This window comes from Chrysochloris asiatica, unplaced genomic scaffold (genome assembly GCF_000296735.1).
Source record: "Chrysochloris asiatica unplaced genomic scaffold, ChrAsi1.0 scaffold00014, whole genome shotgun sequence".
Classification (NCBI taxonomy): domain Eukaryota; kingdom Metazoa; phylum Chordata; class Mammalia; order Afrosoricida; family Chrysochloridae; genus Chrysochloris; species Chrysochloris asiatica.
Window position 1 is genome coordinate 10,013,393 of NW_006408532.1, and position 25,310 is coordinate 10,038,702.

The 25,310-nt window shown below is 40.9% G+C and overlaps 1 protein-coding gene across 1 annotated transcript in view; it reads left to right on the plus strand.

Annotated features, from left to right (window-relative positions):
- The first annotated feature begins 1,938 nt into the window (after positions 1-1,938).
- Positions 1,939-25,310, plus strand: part of FUBP3 (far upstream element (FUSE) binding protein 3) — a 60,215-nt gene continuing 36,843 nt past the window's right edge. The window contains exons 1-2 of the mRNA XM_006834876.1: positions 1,939-2,123; positions 17,443-17,548. Of these exons, the coding sequence (XP_006834939.1) occupies positions 2,040-2,123; positions 17,443-17,548 (190 nt within the window). The 5' untranslated portion in view covers positions 1,939-2,039. The remainder of the gene's footprint in view (positions 2,124-17,442; positions 17,549-25,310) is intronic.

Below are 25,310 nucleotides of genomic sequence, written 5' to 3' on the forward strand. Positions count from 1 at the left end.
ATACGCACAGGAAGGGCCACGTGGAATGTGGATTTGGTAGCATAGTGGTTACGAATTGGGCTGTGAACCGCAAGGCCAGCAGTTCGAAACAACCAGGCGCTCCGCGGGAGAAAGATGAGACTTTTTCTGCTCCCGTAAAGATTTACAGCCTCGGAAACCCTGTTGAGGGTCGCTATGGGTCCGAACCGACTCGACGGCACTTAACAACAACAACAATGTAAGAGATAACTTTAAAAACGTCCAAAACACAAGTATAATTGATACTGGGTCAGTAGAATCATCCATTCCTCTTCATGAAGATTAACACCATATCTTTTTTACAAACACAGCAAAGTGAAAACTCACCATACCCAGGAGGGCAACAAATAGATGTGTTAATATGGTCTGCTCCACAGCAGCTCTTCAATAACAATACACCCAACTATGTGCTTTTCTACGTAGGGTGAAATATTTTGTACAGAAGTGATGTTGTTGTTAAGTGATAGTCTTCCATTTTTCAATTTTGTCAAATTCTTTGATTTTAGCATAATCTAGGAATTACTCCAACTTGACATTAATTCGAAAGACGTTCCCTAAACAACCGTTGTTGTTGTTAAGTGCCTTCTAATCGATTCCAACTCATTGTAACCCTGTATCGTTTCCAAGGAGCGGGTGATGAGTTTGAACTGTAGACCTTGTGGTTTAAACCGACCTTGAGGTCCAATGCTGTCGTTGTTGATAAGTGCCATCGAGTCGTTTCCGACTCATTGTTACTGATGTTGTTAAGTGCCGATGAGTCGGTTCCAATCTATAGCAACCTTATATAGGGTTTCCGATGAGTGACTGGTGAGCTTGAACCGCCCACCTTGCGATTCAAACAGACCTTGCGGCCTAGTGCATTATCCCACAGCGCCACATCAGGACTTAAACACTATAGGGGGTTAAGAAGTTGGTATCTATACTCGACAGCACTAACAACAACCTCAAAGACTCGAGTGTCTTCCAGCACTAAGATTCCCTCCCTTGCTTTGAAAACTATATGGAGTCACTACGATGGCGGTGGACTACTGCTGTGGGGCTGTGGGATCAGCACTGGACTGTGAACCACAAGGTCGGCAGTTCAAACCCACAAGCTGCTCCTCAGAAATCGTATACAGGGTTGCTGTGAGTCGGAACAGACTCACAGCACTTAACAACAACGACAGCAACCACTGGGGTGGGGGAATTGGGGGCGCAGGGTACACACATTATTTAAGTATTCCAAGAAGCTCTCTTGTAAAAAGGATTTGGTGCAGCAGGCATGCAATGAGGGTCCTGTGGTATTTTCAGTTCCCCTCAGTCTCAAAGTTGGTAAAAGAATGTGTAAAAGGACACCCATATTTACTTTCCAGAGGGAGCGTCCTTCCTGAGCAGTGTCACCAGGCAACCTTCAGGGGAACTGGCATTGACTCACCCTGGTGCAAACCTATTACGGTACAAGAACTCAGGCAAGGGACTCCCTACAAACGAGAAACACTGACATTTTTTGTTGCTGTCTCTTCCTCTCTACACATCATTCTGGGTCCTCACGGTGTCATTTCCAATGCCCAGTCCCTAAATTCCAAACCAATGGGTATTTCTCTGAGGGGCTGCCAGGGCCGGGTTTTTAGTGAACCAAGACTGCTGGGGTTGTCATGGGAAAGCCAAGTAATTTCTCTCAAAAATTCCAAATGGACACTTCGGGCACTCATCTGAGCCTAAAGTGCCCGTCGGGATATTATCAATGGATCAGATCGCGTCCAGGCCCCCGGGATCCGACGGCAACCTAGCGCGCAGAGGACAGCTCGCACACCCTCGGCCCCGCCCCTTGCTTCCGTCCGACTCACAGTCACGTGCTCTGACCCCGCCCCGCAGACGCGGCTCCTCTCGCGTCGAGCATCTCGACTTCCCTTCCGCCGGAAATAAGGCGACTTTCCTTTTCCGGCTACGGGTCCTCAAGCGGAGCGGGATATCGGACAGTGGAGCCGAGCGGCGGCGGCGGCGGGGCGGCGGCGGTGGTGGTGGGGGAGGCGGGGGCGGTAATGGCGGAGCTGGTGCCGGGGCAGAGCGCTCCGGTGGGGATGAAGGCCGAGGGCTTCGTGGACGCTCTGCACCGAGTCCGGCAGGTACGGGCTCTGCCGGCTGGCGGGAGCACGAGAGGCCGAGGCGGGGCCGGGTGGGGAATCGGGGTTGGGGGCTGGAGGCTATCTGGTGGGACGCCTCAACTACCCCGGCGGTTCCTTGGGGCTCCTGCAGCCGGGAGGAGTCGGGGAATGAGACGCCACCGCGAGGCCCAGGCCCAGCCTGTTGGGTGAGTCTCCCAGGTGCCAGCAGCCGCTGAGAAAGGATTTGCCCAGGGAACTTGGCTCCTGTAGCTTCCCCACGTCGGAACGGGACTCCTGGGGCAGTCATCGTAAGGTTCTGAAGCTGTTGAGGAGGTTGGGTGCTTTTGGTGAAAACCCGGGTGTAGCCAGAATGCAACCGTCCTAGACTCAGTAGCCTTTTAAAAACTTGAAAAAAAACCCCATCATTCTTGGACTCGCGGCATTTTGAAGATGGAGTGGAAGACACTCGGGGTATTTTACTTTTGTGGGTACTCTTTGGAGAGGAAAGAGTGCTAAATAGGTGTGGGTGGTCCCCAGAAGATAGAAATTCTGTGGCAATAGTTTCTCCTCAGCATGAGGGAAAAAGTAAGTGATACGAATTCATTCCAGTCGTGAAACTTTACTATCTGACAATGTCTTGCATTTTGTCAAGGCTAAACTGTTTAAGAGGTTGCAAGATTTCCTGAAGAATGAATACGGTATCTGCCAAAAATGCCTAAGCTTCTATTATAGTGCTTACAACAGGCCTGACGTTGTATTGTGTGTAAAACTTACTAACTAGTTAGCTCTACCACTTAATTTCCTCTGTTGAGTTAGTTGTGTTCATCACCTCTTTCTGTTTAATTGTAGGTGCACTAACTGATACTTAAAAAGATCTGCTATAACCAATTACTGCTTGGCTCAACAGAAAGCTACAGGATTCATTGTATTAGAAGAAGGTCTCCACTAGGTTGCTTGAAGATAATGGTTTTTACGTCTCTTTTCCGTTTTCCAGGAGAGGGAACCCTGTTTCCCAGATTTGAACTTTCATTTTAATACTGATGCTCCTATAGACATTGCACCAAATTCTAGAGCTTCCCATACCTTTGTTGTTAAATCCTTTGAGTTGGTAAAGACCTTGTATAGGTTTCCTGGGGAGCAACTGGTGGGTTTTAACCACTGACCTTGGCAGTTAACATACTAGTGTTTATTCTACCATGCCACACCAGGACTCCTCCCATACCTTTAATTCCACCCAGAATTTCATCTGATGTTTTGTTTCTTACTGCCAAGGTGCCAACCAGTGTAGTAGTGAGTATCCTTCTTTCTTAGCTGTCAGAGCCAACCAGTGACTATTATGGATGAAATGCCATCCAGCTCCCCTTCTACCCTCTGCTTTCCAGCACATTACAGTGTTTCTGTACAATACAGGTCCTTAACCTTATTTCTTATTGGCTAATAAGCCATATGTAATGGTTTTCACCCCATACTGATGTGTGGCAATCACCTTGTTTGGCCTATGTCCAGGAAGAATTATAATCATTATCCTGAAGAATTCAGATCCTCATTTTAGAGAAAGCCTGTAGTAAATTTTGAACCATTGTGAAGACACCACTTGTCTTGAGCCAGTGGTTTGACTCATTTTGGATAACCTGCTCAAGAACAAGGGAGACCCTCTGATGAACGCTGACTTAATGTGAATTGTTGAATCTGTGGTGTCTACTATTGTTGTTGTTAAGTGCTGTCATTCCGACCCATAGCTACCCTGTACAGGGTTTCTGAGGCTGTAAATCATTACAGGAGCAGAAAGCCTCATCTTTCTCCTGTGGAATAGCTGGTAGTTTCGAACTTCTGACCTTAAGGTTTACAGTCTGATTCGTAACCGCTATGCTACCAGAGATCCTTCTATAGGCATTGACAACTTCATTGGAAATGTTCCTGGCTCTGAAATGCACCATTGGCTGGAACAGTAATAATCCCAGTGGAGCTTGTGCTGTAAGTGTATTACTTCTGAATGGTGTTATCAGCTGGAGGTCAGTACTATCTTCAAGGACTCGATAGTCTTTAAAAAACTAAACCAAAAGCAGGTTTATGGGTTATTTTAGGCTTATTTTGTAGATCTACATTGGCCAAAAATGAAATGTTAGAAGTCTGTAATCTGTGCTTATTGTAAATTTAGACATCTGGATGGTGGTGGTTCTGCTATCTGTACACACATAATAAAAGATACAATTTCCCCCCCAGTAAAAGTGGAACAAAAGGCAGAGTATATATATATACATATATTTAAATGATTGCAAAGCTTTATGTGCTATCATGTGCAAGGCCTTTCTTTGTTTGTGGTTCAACAGTAAGGTATTACATGCTTAGTAGCTTATCTGGTGGTGGTGGTGGTGGTAGTGGTTATGTACTATGAAGTCAGTTTGACTCATAACAACCCAGTGTAGCGTTTCCGAGTCTAAATCTTTACGGGAGCAGAAAGCCTTATCGTTCTCTTGCGGAACATCTGGTAGTTTAGAACTGCTTACTTTGAGGTCAGCACCCAACTCATATAACCACTCTGCTAATAGAATATAAGAGTCTGAGTTGGATTTGAACCTGAAATTTCTACTATGTCTGATTTGTAATGTCTAGCAGTTAATAGTATAAAGTCCAGTGCAGTGTGTTTGGCATAGTTTTATTATTAAGTGCCATCGAGTCAGTTCCAACTCCTAGCACCCTTGTATATGGTTTTTAAGGAGTGGCTGTTGGGTTTCAATTGCTGACCTTGTGGTTCAAATCTGACCTTGCTGTCCAGTGCATTATCCTGCAGCGCCACACCAGGACTCCTGTATTCTGTAGGGAAGTACATAAAAATAAAAATGTGATCTGATTTGGTTCCATTGATGAATTGCTTGGTATTACAAGTCATGTCTAGTACTCCTAAGTCATTGACTAGTTAGCACAAAGTGTATCTTCTACTAGTTGCTTAGAGAAGACAGGATCTTAATGAGGTCAAGATGTAGACTCAAACCCAAGTAGATCATCTTGTTCCATGACCACATTCTGTATCTCTTTTCTGATCGTCTGCCTAGGTGACAAGGATAAGAAGATGATAGATGAAAATCTATTTTATTTTGGTTACGTTTTCTGATTATAAACATGTTCCAAGAAAATCCATTTGCCAATAATTTAGTAGCAGCTGCCATTGAGTACAAACTGTTGCATGTTCACAGGATAATGTATGTTATAGATTTCCTGCAGTCTTCCATTGAGCTAGACCAGCTGTCCGCTGATCATCACCTAAGTAGAAGCTCTTTTGCCAAACTGCTAATGAATGCTTTTTATGACTTTAAGCTCCTGCTTTGATTGAGACCACCCAATCAGTGCCACTGCATTGCACAACACCAGGATATTCTCATCACATAGAATAGTGTCGTTGGTGCCTTATGGAGATGAGCAGCATGGTGACCTTTCACCTAGTTGTGACCAAGGTTATTGTCCATTGTGTTGTCAGTAGAAAGTAACTGTTTGACAGCTTTTTTGACCCGGAATCTAGTCTTTACTGACATCTTTTTGGAAACATTGTTTGGTGTGGTGCCACAGAAGTTCTGCAGTTTTCCAGAAAATAATCCCCTACTGCTGCTGTTTCACACTTTGATCCTGAGCAGTAGATAGTTTGGGGTGTGTCCCTGTACACTTTGGGCAGATCTGGGACTTTAGTGCTTTAAGATGCTTTTTTTTTTTTTTTTTTTTTTTTTTTACACAAGCGCTAAATTTTCTCAAGAGAACTCTGCACATTCACCTTTAAAAGAAAACGCTTTCATGCATTGGCAGTTGGATACTCCTTGAGAGATGCCTTTGTTCATTTGATATATGTTTCTGACTCATAGTAAAGGCAGGTGCACTGATGCGCAATAGATTTAAGTTATGATGTGCTGTAATATCTCAAGTCAGCATTTCATGAGGGATTAACTCCTGTGTGCACGTTAATTTTAGCTTTCTCAAACACTGACAAAACCATTGTCTGCAAGAAATCCATGAGCTGCTCCTGTACTACTGTTATATGTGACCCAGTAGAATACCCTGCAAAGTGAGTTGTGAATAAAGGGTTTTGGTAATGCCGTGGAGCCCGTTTGCCCACATTGTTGGAAGCCCTAAATTCCATATTTGGCATTCAAAAGTACATAGAAAATGAGCAGTACATTCTCATTTTCAGCTGAGATGTCTTTAAAATCTGAAAGTTCATGTATATTTTTGTTCAGTGGGCAAATTTGGGACTTCAGTGCTTTAATATGCTTGGTTTTTTTACACAAGCGCTAAATTTTCTTATGAGAACTCTACACATAACACTTTCATGCATTGGCAAAATGCCAGTTACTTATGGATAAAGGCTGGAGAAGGGTGCACTGTGGGCATGCTTACAGACTTACACAGTAACAAGACTTAGAAATTAGAGTAATTTCACATAAAAATTAAACTTTCTAAAACTCCTCTAGGAAAGATCTGGCCACACTGCTGCCATGTTCTGCATGGTAATTGTCATAGGTATCTAGTGTTGCTAGAGCAGAAATACCTGATGTGGATGCCTGTAACAAATAAATATTTATTTTCTCACGGTTTAGGAAATTAGAAGTCCAAAGTCAGAATGCCAGCTCCTAAGGAAGGCTTTCTTGGTTGACTCTGGATAAACGTCCTTGCCTCCTTTCATCATCTGTAGACTCAACATTCATTGAGAGCTTCATGTGTCTTGGCACCAGTCTTCCCCTGGATCTAGGAGCTTCCCAGTGCAGGGATCCAATTCCAAAGGATGCACTCCACTTCCAACTCCTCTTTGTAGGTGGCAGTAGGTCCCCCTGAGCCTTGCTTAACTATTTAATCTCATTTATATCTCAAAAGAGATGAACTCAAAGATACAGTCTAATCCTGTAGATTGCATCGTATAAATGAGTACAATGTATAGGAAAATTAAATCAAATTAGAACTGATCACATCAGATCATATCTTGGGGGTGATTACATTATTTTTTATCTCATCATGGGGGCTTACTACATGTAACAGCCAAACCACCAATAATCCAGGCCCAGTCAAATTGTCATAAAGCCTTGACCGTCAGGAGTCATGAGCAGGAGCTGAGCAGCACCTGCACCACTGCACAGGGCACAAACTTTCCAGTTTGTCTCTATTCTTGCTGTCACTTTATCCTGCCCATCAGGATGTCCAGTGGACCCCTTCTTTCCTGGTTCTTTTCCACATTGCAAGCCCATCATTTGTGGTTTTCATTTGAAATGTTTAATGGAAAACACTCTGGATGGAGAATCAGGAGATCTGATCCCCTGCAAGTAGCTGTAATCTTGGGCTAGGTCTGCCTTTCTACAGGTTGTTAGTAGATATTCCATGTAAAAGGGCTCATAGCTTGGGGAAATGCAAGGTTAAAAAAAAGGTGAATTGGCTTGTTGAATAACCTGAAGTTATGTGACTCCTCTATTTCATGGAACCAAATCACACCCTGTGGGTCAGACTTCAAGAAATGGTAGACTAGGTAATCTCAGCACTCAAAGCTTCCTTCCATCTAGCTGAATCTGGAAAAGATGTTGTTATTATGGTTGTTAAAATTGCCATCCATTGCCGTCAGTGGTGGTGGTTAGGTGTCGTAGAGTCGGCTCTGACTCATAGCAACCCTGTACAGGCGTTTCTGAGGCTGTAAATCTTTACGGGAGCAGAAAGCCTCATCTTTCTCCCGCAGAACAGCTGGTAGTTTCGAACTGCTGACCTTAAGGTTCGCAGTCTGATTCATAACCACTACACTAGTGACCCAAAACGTTGTGGTTCGGACCCAACAGCTGGTCTCCTTATAGCCTTGGAAACTTTATGAGTCATAAGAGGTGAACCTCCCTAACCCCACAACTTTCTGTACAGTCCTTTTACTCTGTGGTTTTACCTTAGAATTGTTCAGTGTTGTTGAGTTAGTTCCAACTTGTAGTGACCTTGTATAGTGTTTTCAAGGAGTGGTTGAAACCACCAATCTTGTGGTTAGCAGTCCAGTGCTTATTCTACAGTGCCACACCAACCCTGCAGCCTTCTTGAAAATATTCTGCATTCAGAGTTTGGTATAAAGACACTTTGGAAAAAATAGTCATTACATCTTTTGAAGACATGAGCTACAATTTTATTATAGTGTCGGAAGATGAAAGTCACTTGTTAGGAAGTAGTGATATGATTCAGATTACCTATCATCATTTGAGGATCTGCTGAGTCCAAGGCTGCTTGCCTGGATGCTGGGCCAGTACAAAAATAAGCAAGACAAGTTTGCAACTGGTGTTGTCTTATAATGGAATTGTTGTTAAGTGCAGTCAAGTTGGTTGTGACCCATAGTGACCTTGTATAGGGTTTTCGAGGAACGGTTGGTAGGTTTGAACTGCTGACCTTACAGTTCAAACTGACCTTGCAGTCCAGTGCTTTATCCTACAGTGCCATGCCACAAGACAAGGACATTTCACATTTTGAAATTTTTTAGCAAAAGGGGGAGGGAAAAACTTCTCAGTGGCACACAAATAGTTAATACTGTATATGTGGTAGTTCTTAAATCCGTAACTTGTGCAGTCTAGAACTTGGTATGGTGGTGGTGGTGGTTATGTGCTGTGGAGTCGGTTCTGACTCATAGTGACCCTGTATAGGGTTTCCGAGGCTGTTAATCTTTGTAGGAGTAGAAAGCATCATCTTTCGCCCATGGAACAGCTGGTAGTTTCAAACTGCTGACCTTGAGGTTATCATCATGACTTGTAACCACTACACTACCAGACTGTGAACTTAGCAGAGGTAATTTCTAAGCAGAAGTATTTTGATAGTTTTGAGGTCACTGCAACAGAATCTGAACAAAATATTCAACGAGTTCTGGTAGAAATTAGATGGAACATAGAACAGACATGTTAACTCGCCCACAGTGAGTGTCAGAGCCAGGGTTGAAATACATAACTAATGAGCTTGTCTTTGAGGTGAGGAGGTGCAAAGAGTGGTTCCAGCTAGAATTGTATTTAACTTAGAGCCATAGCTGGTCATCTGACATTTTGCCAGTAGTTGGGTGGGCTTCTCCATATCCCTTTCATATTCAGCAAATGGTTAGTTAGCATCTTCTATGTGCCATGTCTGTTCCTTTGCTATGCATTAGGGAAGTTCTTTTTAAAACTCTTGAAAACATTGGACCTCTCCCAAGAAATATTTCAATAGTTTTGTGTATGATTTCAGGGAATTTATGAATTCTTTAAAAGCTCAACTTGTATAGCTCCCAGTTAAGTAGTGTTTGTCTTAGGTGGGTACCAAAGTGATTGAGAAAGTCCCTTCTTCAAAGAGCTCTCTATAGTGAAGAGACAATATTACCAATAACCTCCATAATAAGGTGAAGGAGCTCTGCTAGCATAGTGGTTACGAATCGGGCTGCTAACCTCAAGGTCTGCAGTTCGAAACTACTAGCTGTTTGTTCCGTGGGAGAAAGATGAGGTTTTCTGCTCCCATAAAGATCTGCAGCCTTGGAAACCCTGTGCGTCAGAACCAACTCCACGGTACTTAACAACAACAACAACATTTAGAAGTAGTTTATGATGTGTTTTGCAAACACAACTAATGGTAGGATTTAACTCTGTCCAAGTGCGAGTGGGATAAGTTTATTAGGAAAAACTACTGAGAAAAGCTGTCATCTTATTTGATTAAAACAGAATTTCTTGTTTTTGTTAATGTCAGTAAATAGTGCGGGATAAGGGGGGGGTGGGGAGGTTCCGTTTCTGATGAGGATAGCTGCCATTCATTGAGTCCATGTGCTGGGAAAGCACTCTTACTTCTGATCTCATTTGATGGTCAAAATCCTCGAGGGGGGGGGTGGTAGAGTCAAGTGAATAAGAGGATAAACACTTTGGACTCAGTCTGTGTGGGTTCAAGCTCTGACTCTGCTACTTACTATCTTGGCGACTTTGGACAAGTTATTTAACTTCTTTGAGCCTTGATGCCCTTGTCTGTAAAATGGAGATTGTTGACAATAACTTTTGTGACAATAGATAATAGTAGAAATTAAATATTTTCCTTGGAAGGAGAGGGAGAAAGGGTGAGGCAGATGGGACTAGCTTTAGGGGAGCTGTTTCTCATCTGGGTGCAGTTTTCATAGATATGTTTGGCATGTGACAATTCAAGCTATAAACTTAACTTCCATGTACTTTTCTATATTATTATTATACTTTAATAAAAGTTCTTTTTTTAAAAAATAGCAGGCATTCTTTGCTGTTTACTATGTGCCCAGCATTGTTCTGGGTATTTTTTATTTGTTATTTCTTTATTCCCATGTACACAGTTCCAGGCAGACTGGCTTCAAATCCCACAAAATGTAATGAGAATAATAGCTACTTCATAAGGTCACTGTGAAGATTAAATAAGGAAAGACACTGTCAGGCCCATAGTAAGTGTGCAGTAAATCTTACATCCTGCTGTCTTCATTGGAGCAGATGAAATAGTAGTATTACAGAACTAGGACTTGCCTCTTGCCCACCCCTATGGAACTATGTATGGTTCCACAAACTGTCCCCTGGGACTTGCTGTTAGCCACTGTGCTCTACTACCTTGGACACATACTGTTTTCTTCTGATCTAAGGGAGCAGACTTTGAGTCCAGTCCATATATTCTCCCAGGCCCATGGGTGACAGTGGAATGGAGTTTCCAGGGAAGCAGGTTATGATCCTGTGCCCTGGATGATGATGTGCACTGCCCCCTCTGCTTGTTGGGTCGATGAGACTTGACAGTAGCTACATTAGTAGCTTGGACATAGTATGTGGATGACTTTGGTGTGACGCTGTAGGATAAGCAAGCACTCAAACCACAAAGTAGGTTTGAACCAAAAAGATTGCAGCCAGTACACTTACCTTGCAGTGCCACACTTATCCAGGACTCCATCTATTTAGTATAAAGTTATAATTTATATATATTTGAATTTACATTGTGAACTACTCTGATTTTGAAACCTGTTGTCAGAGAACTTTGTTAAGTGCCATTGTGTGGTCTCCGACCCATAGGGACCTTGTGTAGGGTTTCCAAGGAGCAGCTGGTGAGCTTGAACCACCAAGCTTGCAGTTCAAACAACTTTGCAGTCTGATGCATTAGCCCACAGCGCCATACCAGGTAGGTAGTTCTAAAAAATGAGCACTGTTTGTTGTTAAGTGCTGTCGAGTTGGTTCCAACTCATAGCAATCCTGTGTAAGGTTTCTGAGGCGCATTTGGGGATAAATTAATTGCTGTGATTTCTAACTTTGATGATCTGCCTGGCACCTTTATGATTTTTGCTCGATCAGTGAACTTTCAATAGACTGTTTAATACTTTAAATCACTTTTTAATTGTAGATTTCTTTTAAATGTTTCAAAAAACAAAATCATTTTTATATATGGAAAGCTTTCCTGCATTGAAATCACTGTGCTTAAAATATCACAGGTAGTGAGATACCAATTTTCTTATTTTTTCCCTATCCCCAAAAAATGAGAAAAATGACTCGTGGTAAAAAAAATTAGTAACAGCATCTCTTCGAGGTCATGCATTCTGATAAGAATTGGAACGGCCTTGGTTTTGTTGGGATAGTCTGGCTTTAGTGACTTTTTTTATCTTCTGGTTTACACCGTTACTAACTGAAGATCCTCCCTTAACTTCCCTTAAGCCAGCTACTGTTCAGAATTACCCACCATCATGTGAGGAATAGTTTGAGCTCTGTTCATTGGAAATCATTCCGTTTTCATCCTTGAGAAATACAGTTAAGAAATTATTAAATGAAAACAGGAAGATAAGCCTCTACGGTGTTTAAAAGCATATACTCTGAAGTCAAGCAGACCCAAATTTAAATACTATTTCTGCCATTTTCAAGGTGTTTGGGCAGGTCAGTCAGTCTCTGAGCCCCAATTTTCCTTGTCTTAAAATGGAAATTTACCTCCTAGGCAATTAACATGAAGGATAAATGAGAAACATTTTGAAAGCCCCAGAGATGCATCAGCTAACAACAACAAAAAGCATTTGGTCAGCACTCAGTAAAATTTAACTCATTATCTTATTAGACATTTAAAATCTTTTCTTAGAACAAGGTTGTATTTATATGAATAATTGAAATGCTGTTTCTTTACAGTATGTTGTAATTTTTAACCTAAATATAAGTTACAATGAAATAGATGTTATGATGGTATAACTTACAGGATTCAAGTAGTTTGCTAGACTTTAAAGGTACACCTCTTAACCACTATTCTATACTGCTTCTCTCAGTGGAAATTTCCCAAATTGCAGATAACTGAAGCAGACATGAATTAGAACAAATCTGAACACTCAGTCACATTTGAAATGGACGTGTGTTGATTTGATCAAAATTAGGAACAGAACTCTTCTGAAAAACTTCTAGCTTATTGACTTTGAGAAAAAAGAAGGCATTCCAGCAACAAAAGACACATACTATATAAATTATAAGGAAGGCCTAGGACTGAGGAAAAACTGCAACTTTGGAAGGAAGGAAAAAGATGTGGAAGCCAAGAGGCATCCTCAGAAGGGAGTAGGAAAAATGTCTCCTGTGCAGAGCTTAAGGTTAAGATCCTGTTTTGAGTGTGATCTGATGTGCACACTATTGAGGGGCTCTGATAATTAAAAAGCCCCTGCTCCACTGTCTTTTGTGATTTGACGTCATCTTTACTATCTGCTGCAAATGTTTGGGGCAGTCTTTTAAAAACATCTGAACTAACAATGTGAAAAACCTCCACTGCAGCCTTTTACTATGGGAGATGAAAAGGGTCTCTGTGAGACACTAGCCACTGCAGTCTTTTCACCCTTTATATCCACCTGCTTTACCAGCTGATACAGTACTTACATCTTAACTAAGTAGCCACCCTCCACAAGTTTATCCAATACAAATATGGAGCACAAGATTGGAAACTGATGGTAGAACGCTGTTTGACAGGGTCTTGTATACAGTGTTTTGTTTTAAAGCAAATGATCACTTGTTCTGAGGCTTGGATATGTAAGAGATGGGGTTTATAGCAACAGTGGTTTTTTGTGGGGTTTTTTTTTAAGCTTTTATTGTGAATTGAATGAAGGTTTTACAGGGCAGATCATCAATTTTACATTCAACAAATCATTGCAATGCTTACCGTCCCTTCCATACACTATCAGCTAACAGTATTTACCTATGTTACTCTTTTTTTTTTTTTAATGTACATATACCACATAGAAAATACATATTCATTTAAATGTCTAAAGGGCACATTTTATAAGCCAGCCTCCTGCCCACAGGTACACTGCTCTTCTCAGTCTGTGGCCCTATAGTGCTCTGCTGTTCTGTCTCTCTATGCCATTGCCTCTGTCACCATCTCTGTTGTCGCCGCTATTCTGGTTAGGATCCCCCACTCATCTAGTGCTTTTCCCTCTTGATGGTTCTAAGGTCCTCTGATCCTGAAATGACAGATTAACTGCTCCCCCCTTTTAGTTACACCTCTTTTACAATTACAATTGTGACAATCGCCATTAGTCCTAATAACAGTTATTCACAATTGAATCATAAAACCCTATCCCCATCATCACTAGACCCATCTGGACAAGAGGAAAACTACTCAGTGGGAATTCTGTCTTACCTCCCTCATTCTGACTCTAACCACCCTCATGAAAACTTGTAAAGCCAGCCACTTAGTGCCTTTATAACCCCCAATTTTTATAAACAAAGTGTAAGTTGTGTGTCCCCATCAACCCTGTGTACTGAGGAGGCAAGTTTGATCCTTAATATGAAGAATCCTTCCCTTTTGGTTAGAATTTTGGTTAACTTCATCCATAAGCAAAGGTCCAGTTCATCAGGTTGTAGCAATTTATGCTTGTTCCTGTATCAGTCTTCTTTATCTTGATCTGATCTAATTTTGGTCAGCAGGCCATCCAAGCTAGGTCAGAGGGGTACTGTCTGCAAGTTTGGGAGTTCTCGCACATCTCACACACACACTTCAGACCATTGGCCGCTTCATTCTTAACTCTAGCTAGGTCAGTGTCCTTGGGCTCAGAAGTTCGCACATCTCCCTGAACTTCAAACCAGCTAGCCATTCCTCTTCTCTCTCTCATCTCAGGGTCATCAGGTGTCTATGGAACATGGTCAGACTCAGCCCGTGTCTTCATTGCTGCATTCCACCCACTTCTACTCACCAGTTGACCAGGGCAATCACCAGCAAGCCTACAAGACTGTTTGTGTGTTCCTTTTGGGTTTCAGCCTTAGAAAGGGATTTATACCCTGATGGGCTAACTTTGCTTGCCTTCATGGCTCCAAGACACACAGCTTGTTTGATACTGTCACAGCCAATCAGTGTGCTTCCCCACTCCCACCTCCAGTCTTTCTTTTAAGTAGTATCTTCTGTTTCTCTAGCCGTTCAGGGTTGGTCTGAATATCTTTTCAATCAGGATTCTACCTAAGGCTCCATTCTCCACAAAAGCTTAACAAGAAGCCTATTTCCCTGGGTATACATTCTAGTGCCCTTTTAGATAATCCAATCAGTTATAGGCTTGAAGACTGTCTTATAAGCTTTCTGTAATGTCTCCCAATATTCCTTTCCCGGTGTGGCGCTGCAGGATAATGCCCTGGACTGCAAGGTCTGTTTGAACCACAAAGTCAGCAGTTCAAACTCACCGGCCACTCCTCAGAAATTCTGTTCAGTGTCACTATGAGTCAGAACGAACTGGACAACAACAGCAACGCAAGACTATGGCAAAAATATTACTGAGAGAACTTATGTGCAGCCATCCACTAATAACAGACACGTTTAAGCATGTTTTATTTGGAATAAACCTGTGAATATGAACTAGAACCCTAGTAGCAATACTTTGGACCTACCTTCTAATATAGACTTTGTGGGCCATATTGTCTCTATCACAGCGCCTGGGTTTTGCTGTTGTAGTGCCATGGCAGCCATAGATGAAACAAACAAATGTGTGTGGCTGTGTTCCAATAAGGAGTCTTGGTAGCATACTGGATTAGATATTAGGCTGCTAACCACAAAATCAGCAGTTTAAATCCACCTGCTGGTCCTCAGGAGAAAGATGAGGCTTTCTGCCTCTGCAAAGATTTATAGCCTTGGAAATCCTATACAGGGTCTCCATGAGTCAGTACAGTACAGCACTTGGCAGCAGCAGCATGTTCTAATAAAACTTTATTTACAAGAACAGGTGTTTTTTTTTGTCAACCTCTGGCCTAGACTATAGCAGTATACAGTGTCGTTAATGAATGAGAACCAACTCCACGGCACTTTAACAACATTAGGCCCACTATGATCTGACTTTTGTGGATCTCTTGATAGATAATGTGGTTTCTTCCTCTCTAGCACCACTAACTTCCTCTCTTCCGAGTTCATATCCACCGAGCTTACTTACACCTTTCTCCAAGCTACTCTTTTGCCTGAACTGTCTTCCCTGGGATTTTTGTATGGCCAGCTCCTGCTCTTCTAGTTCACAGATCAGATGTTATTGCCTCAGAGAGGCCTTGCCTTAGCACCATATTTAAAACCAAAAAACCAAACCCACTGCCCCTAAGTTGATTCACATTTTAAGTAGCTCTTAGAAGCACTAAAGAGCCCTGGTGGCACTATGGGTTAGGCATTGGGCTACTAGCCACGAGATTGATGATTCAAGCCCACCAGCCTCTCCACAGGAGAAAGATGGGATTGTTTGCCCCATGAAGATTTAAAATTTCAGAAACTATGTAGGGTCACAAAATCAGTTTGATGGCAGGGGGGTTAGTTTGGTTGGTCTTGTAAGTACTATCTGCATATTACTATCTTGTCTTATTATCAAATGGTTATCACCAGCAAAAATAATCATTCTGATTGATTAACTTATTTACTGTGTGACCTCCCACCAATTACTTAGCTCCAGCCCAATAGTAGGGGCCTTCTTGTTCACCGCAGTAGCCCCATTTCATAGGACAGTGCTTAGCACATTGTTGGCATTCACCATTTCTTGAGTAAACTGCTGGTTTTACAACTCTGATATTTGTGTAGTGCTTTCTGGTGTACAAAGGTACATCTGGTGTACATTCAAGGTATCTTTTCATTTTCAAAACTATAAAGCAAATAGTGGTATAACCTGGGAATCTTATGCAGAGAGGAGAGACTTGTCCAACATCATAGAACTAGGAAAAGATAAGATTGGGCACCAGGATGTCTCATGTTTAAATTCTGAGTTTATTTTTCAGTTTCAAAACTGTTTTTGGTTTAATCTTTCTTTATGTTGGTCCCAGAAGACCTGAGACTTCCGAGCACATATAGACTAGCTCAAGAGACCTGCCACTAAAGATTCCTGAGTGGGATGACCATGCTGGCTACCTCTTAATCCACCCCTGCTTGTTACATTTTTACTAAGGAACTAACATCAAGAGCAGTTGCTGTAAATATTCTTTTGATTAAATGAAAGTTGATTTATTACAAAGTTCTCATTTAATTTCCTTTGAGAACAAAGTATATAAAAGTAAGACGTTCCACTTTTTTAGTTCATATATATATCCTTTGTTTTGGAAAAATCACTTTAATCACTGTGTTCAACTTTTTGATAATAATTATTACAAGTTGAAATAACTCTCAGGGGTTAGTTCACTTTCTCCTATGCAAGAATCCTTCTGAAAGAGTGCGCAGATGGCGTCCTCCTGTTGTTGGACGCTTCCAATGAAGAGCAGCTTGGTGTTTTCTATCTGTATAGATTGTATCATTGGTTTATAGACATTAAAACTAGAAGAATGAATCTGTTCCTAAAGAATGGTCACATTTGAGCGAAACAAGGTCACTTTTCTCATCCCATGTTTATCAAAACAAAGGCCTGTTACAATGTTCTTGGGGAATTTCTTTGTTCAAAGACTCCTGTGATAAAAACATTTTGAATAGAGCTCTTCACATTGTTGTCCTGCTTCCCCCCAACACCTTAAAGTGCAGCATACCTATATTTAAAATGATTTTGAAATAATAAATTGTTTGTAGAAAATGGACTTCTAAAATTATTTTATTCCTAAAGACTCATTTCCAGTAAGACCAAAAAAAAAAAGGCAATTAACAGGGAAATGCATTTGTCCTGCTATGACGTTGCCTTACAGCAGGGGTGGGAACCTTTTTTATGATATCATTCACAAGCCATACAAAATTATCAAATTAAAATTAGCCTGCTATATTTTGTCAAGCATTTAATTAACTCACCTCTAATATGATGGCTAAAACTGCAGCCCAGGGGCTGGACATTCCCAACCCCTGCCTTACAGTAATCCAGCTTGGGAGAAGTGGGCAACAGCCTTTTACAGAGAACACCTGTCTCTCTTCCTCAAGTAAGCCATGATTTGTTACTGATTTTTAAATCTGATTCTCTCTGTAGATTGCTGCTAAAATTGATTCAATTCCTCACTTGAATAATTCCACACCTCTAGTGGACCCCTCAGTGTATGGCTATGGAGTACAAAAGCGGCCCTTGGATGATGGAGGTAAGTTGCTGTAAATATCTTTGCCTTTTGGATAATAGTGAACCTGCCAGTTAAGTTTAAATCTGTGTCAGCCATTTCCTAAACGACTCTCTCAAACATCGTCACACTTTTAGAGGAATGGTTGAGAGGAAGTATTGAGAAGGATTTTTCTAAGCAATTTGCAGGCATTTGAGTTCCTATTTGCCTTGATAATACCAGAATTTCTTGAGCTGGACTCTAAGGTAAAATAAAGACTTGGCCCCTGACCATCAACTTTGAAGTAATTTGACAGCTTCAAGAATTTTGTTTGATTTAGTCTTCCATTCTTCTATATGTGGGACTTGAACTCCAAAGAAGCTAGGATTTGGTTCACAGCTTTAAGAAAGAGAAGGGAGATGGTGACTTTTCTATAGTCTGTCAGATTTGCCACCATTCCCCTTTATGACACAAGAGCTTTCTAGAAGCACATGTTTTTCATTTGTTTATTGTTGGCTTGTTTTTAATGCTCTATCCCATCCCCAAAAGAATTTGAAACCTCGTGGAAGTGCCCATGGCCATCCTTTGACAAATATTATCTATTAGATTTGTTTCTGCAGAAAGCTAAGAATTTCCTTTATTTTGTTTTTTAGGGTGTTTTTGTCTCCTGCAAAGTATAAAAGTATAAAAGGGATTCTGAAATACACTAGAGTATACATGTAAATGTATATTAGGTGGCTAGTAAGATGATATATGTGCCCAAACATGTACATAATTTTATGATGTGTTAAGTGAAAAAGCAGTATGTGTTGTATGATCTCCTTTACCAAGAAAAGTACATGTTTTTACGTATATAGATAAATAATTTGGTGCAATTATGATTTTTGTGGTCTCTTTGGGAATCCTGAAAGAGGGCCTTTTTGGAAGTGTAGATTTACTCTGTGAAGGTTTTAAGAAGACAGACTCATTTGGGAATAAAAGTTTTGTTTGTTTAAAAAACTGTTCATGATAACACAGAAAATCCATCCCTGAGCTATTATACCAAGGTAACTATTTAACAGGCTGCTTCAAACTGGTACCCTTTTTATATTTGACTAGGGTTAGTATTGTCTTAAACTAGTTAGCACTGATTACATTATCTGCATTTTTGCCTTCAGGAAAGGCTAACCTTTTAACCTTTTCAGGGCAATAATGCATAATATAAAAATAAAAACATTCTTCATCTGAGCTTGGATCTTATTAATGGACAGTGTCTCTCTGGCCCAATGTTTCCAGAAATCTAGATCAATACATTTCACAACTCCCAATCTTGTTTTTACCCACTTGAGTGTAATGGTGGTGGTGGTGGTGGTGGTGGTTTGTGTCAAGTCTGCTCCAGCTCACATTGACCTGTTTCTGAGGCTGTAAATCTTTATGGGAACAGAAAGCCATATCTTTCTCCCACAAAGGAACTAGTGAATTTGAACTGCTGACCTTGCAGTTAGCTGCCCCACATGTAACCCACTACCCCACTAGTGTGCCTCCTGAGTATAGTTGTTGTTGTTAAGTGCCGTCGAGTCGGTTCTGACTCAATAGTGACCCAGTATAACTGAGTTCCCCAGGTTTCCGAGGAGTGGCTGGTGAGTTTGAACTGCCAATCTGTGGTTCAAACCTGCCTTGTGGTCGAGTGCTTATCCTATAGTGCCACAGAGTATAGCAGAAAAGTGTTAAAACTTGTGCACATAGTAAACAAGTAGTCACTGTGTCCAACTAGAATGTTTCCAGATAAAACCATGACACTTTGCAGATTTTTCTTCTCTTACTATTCTTTATCGCACATTTTTTTTTAAGGTTTTTATTGTGGATTGAGTGAAAGTTTACAGAGCACATCATCAGTTTCACATTCAGCCATTCATATAACTTGTTTCATTACATTGATTACAATCCCCTCCATACATCATCAGTCAACAGTGTTTCTCTCTATCCTCTTTGGCTTTTCTCCTTTTTTGGGGCGGGGGCGGGAACTTTGCCTTACATTTATCTGGGGATATCCAGGGCTCATGTATGCGATTACTAACAAGCATGCCTGAATTTTATCGCACACTTTTGAAGGAAATTAGTGAGAGACTAAAAACTTTCTGATCATAACTCAGTCAAGATCACCCACTAAATCACAAGTAAATTCAGACTGTCACTCTAAAATTCTAGTTCATTATTATGTTTGTATATATTTTTATCTCTTTTCTGATATCCACAGTTGCTTTGGTTTTTGTCTGAATATCTGCCTTTTGGGACTGAGTCCTTATAAACAGAAAATGTATGTTCCCTCTCTCTTCCTTCTAAATATTGTCTGCTTAAAGAAAGAAAAAAATAAAAGGAGCATTGGCAAAGTGTTTAGCTGCTAATCAGAAGGTCTGTGATTCAGACCCACCAGCTGCTCCACAGGAAAAAGATGTGACAATCTTGTTTCCTTATAGATTACAGCTTTGGAAACGCTATGGGGCAGTTGTATTCTGCCATATAGTCACTGTGATTCAGAATCAACCCTATAGCAACAGGTTTGGGGTTTTTTTTGTTTGTTTTATGGTAGGAAAGTACTAAGGATGAACCCTTCTGATTCTGAACAAATCTCCCCTCATTTATGGATGATGGTGGTGGTTGTATTCTGTCAGGTCAGCTCCACCTCATAGCAACTTTGTAAGTCTTTACAGGAGCAGATAGCCTCATCTTTCTCCCATGGAGCAGCTGGTGGACTCAAACTGCTGACCTTATTGTTAGCAATCCAACTCGTAACCCACTATGCCAGCAGGACTCCTTCACGTATGAGTATTTGGTTCTTTAATAACAACAGACTTTATTTGAAGAACAAGATAACACCTTAGGGATTTTTTTTACAGTGTGCATTGCAGTTTGATAAAATTAGTTCTCTCTTTTGTGGAACATCATTTTAATAACAGAATTATGCACATTGTTTTTTTCCAAAATGATCTTCACGTGTAGAATTTGTGATTTATGTTGAGCTTAGGGAGAACCCTGGGAGTTTGGGTCCTGCCGCAACCTTGTTTTGTCAGTTGCTTTCTGATGAGATAAGGTCACTAGGTCAGTTCTAGTCTCTTGAATAAACATATGGATAAACAGATCCTGTCAAGGGAAGCGATGTGCATGTTTACCTGACAGCTTTCTAAGTGTCACAATCTTGCTGTTTGTGCAATAAAAGTTCAGAAAAGCAGAGAGCTAAACAACAAGCAGGAATTCTGGTACTTTTTTTCTGAATAGTAAAGACTTCTAAAACTTTGCCAATGTTGTTGTATACCGTTGATACAGAGTAGAAATGACATAGAGTTTTCTTGACTGTATTCTTTACAGAATCAGATTGCCAGGTCTTTTCTCCTGTGAAGCCATTGGTTGCATTTGAACTACCAACCCTTTGGTTAGCAGCTAAGAACTTAACTGTTGGCCTCATCTCTTGCAATCTAGATCAGTTTATGCTGGTTTGGTTTAGGGTTTTTGATAGTAGCTGACTGGATCACTTCTTTAGCAATATGAACTTTCTAACTTTTCCTATGAAGCAGGGTTCTTTAACCTTTTGGAGGTTAAAGTTTAGTCCCTTAGAACTTTTCAGAGGCATTATTTAACTCTAGTATTTAAAAATACTTCAACCCCTAAGCCAACTAGAAAGAGCCATAACATTGGACTTATTTGTCACATTGAGATTTGCAAACCATTATATGAATTGAGGGGAGTGCAGTGGCTCTGTAGGATAATCACTGGACTGCAAACCATAAAGTCGGTGGTTCAAGCCCACCAGCCACTCCACAGGAGAAAGATAAGGCTTTCTGCTCCTATAGAGACTTACAGCCTCAGAAACCTTATACAGGGTCGCTATGAGTCATGACCAACTCGACAGCACTTAAGAACAACAATACCAAGTAAAGGATTAAGCACTGTGCTAGTCAGTAAAACAAGGGGAAAAATTTGTTCCGCATGTTGAAACGAATTTTAGTTGTGTTCCAGGGAGTGGTAATTTAAACTGTCACATTGCTGGTTCATGAGGCTGGTTTGAAAACCCAGCAAGACAGATTTAGAGCTTAGCTTTCAAAGCCCAAAAGGAACCCTGGTGGTGCCGTGGTTAAGTGCACAGCTGCTTAAAGGTCAAAAGTTTCAGCCTACCAGCCATTCTAGGAGAAAGATGTGGCAGCCTGCTTCTGTAAAGAATGACAGCTCTGGAAAGTCGATATGGCAGTTCTACTCTGTTCTATGGCGTTGCTATGAGTTAGAATCTATTAGACGGTAAGGGGTGTTTTTTTTTTGTTTGTTTTTTCAAAGCCCTCCCACTTCAGATCCGGTAATTTTAACTATTAGAATCTTTAGCCTCAACACTATCACTTTCTAAACAGTCTTTGAGGTGCACCTTTGTTTGGTAGGGTACTGATTCAGGAATCTCCCTGCTGGTTTTGGTGTTGATACCGTTTTCATCATACTGTAGCATGGTATTTACCTATTTCATGCTACAGTAAGGAGCTTCTTCCATGATGCTAATCTGTCCAGTTTCTCACCTCTAAGATTTTGCAGCTTCCTGTTAACCAGGGTGGTCCAGACCTTCCTAGCCTGCTCATCATCTCCCTGGCCTTCTAAGTCTTGCTCCCCTTTATTCTGTACTCTCTGCAGCAGCCTAGTCATCTGTTGCTTCTCGTCTCCTCCCGAAACAAATTTCCATCCCAACTTTTTACTTGACTAGCACCTTCGCAGCTTGTAGATATGTTATGATTTCCTGAAACGCTGTCATTAACTTCATCTTTTGACTTTGTTTTGTGCCCAGCTCAGGTGCCCCTTATGCCACAAAGCCTCTTTTTTTTTCCTCTCCTCTTTTCTCCTTCCTTTCCACCTCATTTCCCCTTTTCCATATACCACCTCATCAGAGAGTCATAGATCACATTCTTCTCTGAACTTCTAAATAAATTCTCTTGTCCTTTTAGGGCATGTGTCACCATTACTCTTTAGTCAGCCAAGGCATGCCATCGTTCCCCTCTCCTGCAAGGTTCTGTATGCTATGGTCATAGATACTGATTCTTTTTCTATATACCGTATATGCAATTTACACTGTAACTTCGGTTCCAGACCACACAAGAAAGTCAGTCCACACACATCTTGTTTGTTTCACAGTGCATATAAAAGTTATGTTTATACCTCACAAACCCTATACAAGGTCACTATGAGTCAGAACCGATTTGACAGCACTTAACAACAGCAACATAGTCTATTAAGTGTGCAATTGATTGTTGTTGTTGTGTGCCATGGAGTCAGTTCCAACTTATAGCAACCAAAAGTGTGAAATACCGTAAGAATTTCCAAAATGTGACAGAAACGTGAAATCAGTCCTGGTGTGGCGATGCAGGTTATTGCACTGGACTGCAAAGTTGGTTTGAACCATAAGGTCGGCAGTTCAAGCTCACCAGCTGCTCCTCAGAAACCCTATACAGGGTCGCTATAAGTCAGAACCAATTCGATGACACTTAACAACAGCAAAAAATAGCACTGAGACATGCTCAGCACAAGGTTGCCACAAGCATTCAATCTGTTTTTAAAAAATAAAAGAAAACATCTGTTATAAAGTATGCATGTGGTGAGTAAATATAAATACTCTCGATGTTGAAGTTCTCCTTCTTGGCATCCTATGGAAGTTTTTGTGGAAAAAATAAACTTCAAATTTAAGAGACTCTTACTACTTAAGTTATATAGAAATGCAAATTTAAATTGAATCTAAATCAGGAGTTGTTACTAAGTACCATCTAGTCGATTCCAACTCATAGGGACTCTGTATAGGGTTTCCAAGGAGCGACTGGTGAGCTTGAACCGCTGACCTTGTGATTCAAACCAGTTTTGCGTTCCAGCATATTAATCCACAGCACCACACCAGGACTCCAAATCATGAGTGGAGAGATAGTATTTTAGGCTTGTAAACCATTTGAATCTCTGGCCCACCAATGGGAGCTCATAAGCAGCTGTGGACAGTGGTATATAAATGACGGGGCTACAGTATTTCTTTGTATATAAGTTAGGAATGTGCACAGAGGGTTGTTGTTGTAGTGAAGTACTGTTGAGTCGGTTCCAACCCATAGCGACCCTGTATAGGGTTTTCGTTCCTGCACATAATTCTAATTTCCTTAAACAAATCTCTCTTCTCCAATTCTAATTGCCCTGAGTACCTGATTAAACAAGTGATTTCTAATGTTTAACCTACAGCAGGTTGACAGATCAACAAGTCACCTCTCCTCTTCCCCCTGCATTTTTGTGGAACAGGAAAACAGCCCCCCTAGTCTTCCACCCTTTGCCCTGGTGGTGTTTAAGTAGCCATGCCCTGTATAATTGAGCCAAACAGGTCTCACTCATTCATGAGGATTCTTTATGTAAAGAATGTCAGTAGAACCACAACTTTACATGCATACAACGCTGTTCTGCCACTGGGGTGAGGGCAGGTAGCATATGGGGCTTTGACTATATGCCTGCATTTTCTTTTCTCTCAAATATAATATTTTATTGTTATATTTGTTGTTGTTAAGTTCCATCAAGTTGGTTCCAACTCCGAGTCATCCTGTGTAGGATTTCCGAGGAACCACTGGTGGATTTGAACTGCCATCCTTGTGGTTAGGAGTACAATGTTTATCCTACAGAACCACATATGATACCATACTTTTTCATTTTGTTTTATCTGGATATTCTTTTAGGGTGAAGGAAGAAGACTTCTTGGATATACTGTCAAATGAATTATTTGAATGGAAGACTAGACAGACTATAATATTCATATGGTCCCTTCCAAGTGTTATTTCAGCACATGTGGCACAGAGAAAAGAGAAAGAGAAAAAAAGACTGGGAAGTGAGGGTGACAGGTAAAATTTAAAATCACCTAATTGGAAGGAGCAAAGAAAGGATGAAAGACATCAGTGCTAGGGAGTGATGAGGGACAAGATTCTTGCCACCAAATGTCTTTGGCCAAGGTACCTCAGGCTTGCAAGTACCAGTCTCCACTTTGGAAAGAAAAAAGTGAATCTCAGAGTTTTTGATACTTTCCCTGTCCTGAATGAAGGATGCTGCAGAGATAAAAAGCTAAGACTTAAAAAAGCCCAGTTCATGAGAGTTGGCAGGGATGGGGGAAAGTTTTGCCTTTTACAAAGCAGGTCAAGTGAACCAAGGATATTGAGCAGTAGTAGTCTTCAAGTGGGGGACATGAAGACTTTGTTGGAAGTTCGGTGTGCCTGGATAGGATTTAAGGAATCATTTTCCAGCTCTTCCATTGAAATGCCATCTCTTCCCTAAAACTGATCTCTCTGAAAAGTGGGCCTGTGGTGAAGACATTTTTGCACCACTGTTTTTTTCATGTGCCCCTTAACATTTCTTTCTTTCTTGCATGGTGGTACATAATCTAGAATGGTAAAATCCTCAAAAAAGGGGACTAATCAAGAATTCTGGGTGGAGAATCCCAAGATAGTGAAGCAAAGAGAGCTTTTTAAAAAATTCCTATAAAACTCATGGCAAAAGCTTCCTGTGTCTCTCCCTCTGACCATCTATTCATATTCACCTTGGAATTATAATTCAGAAGAGAGTTGTGTTAGTCATGAGAAAAATACATATTAACATATACTTGTGAGTTTAAAAAAAAAAAAATAAGGAAGTAAGTTTTTTCCTGACAAAGTATAATCTGACTGATTGGTTTGACTTCTTAGCCAAGTAGGTGGAATAGTGAACATTTTCCACAAGAATGGACTCAATCTACAACGTCAGTGTTTCAACAAAAAATAATTAAAGCTCATACACAATGTCTATTACATTC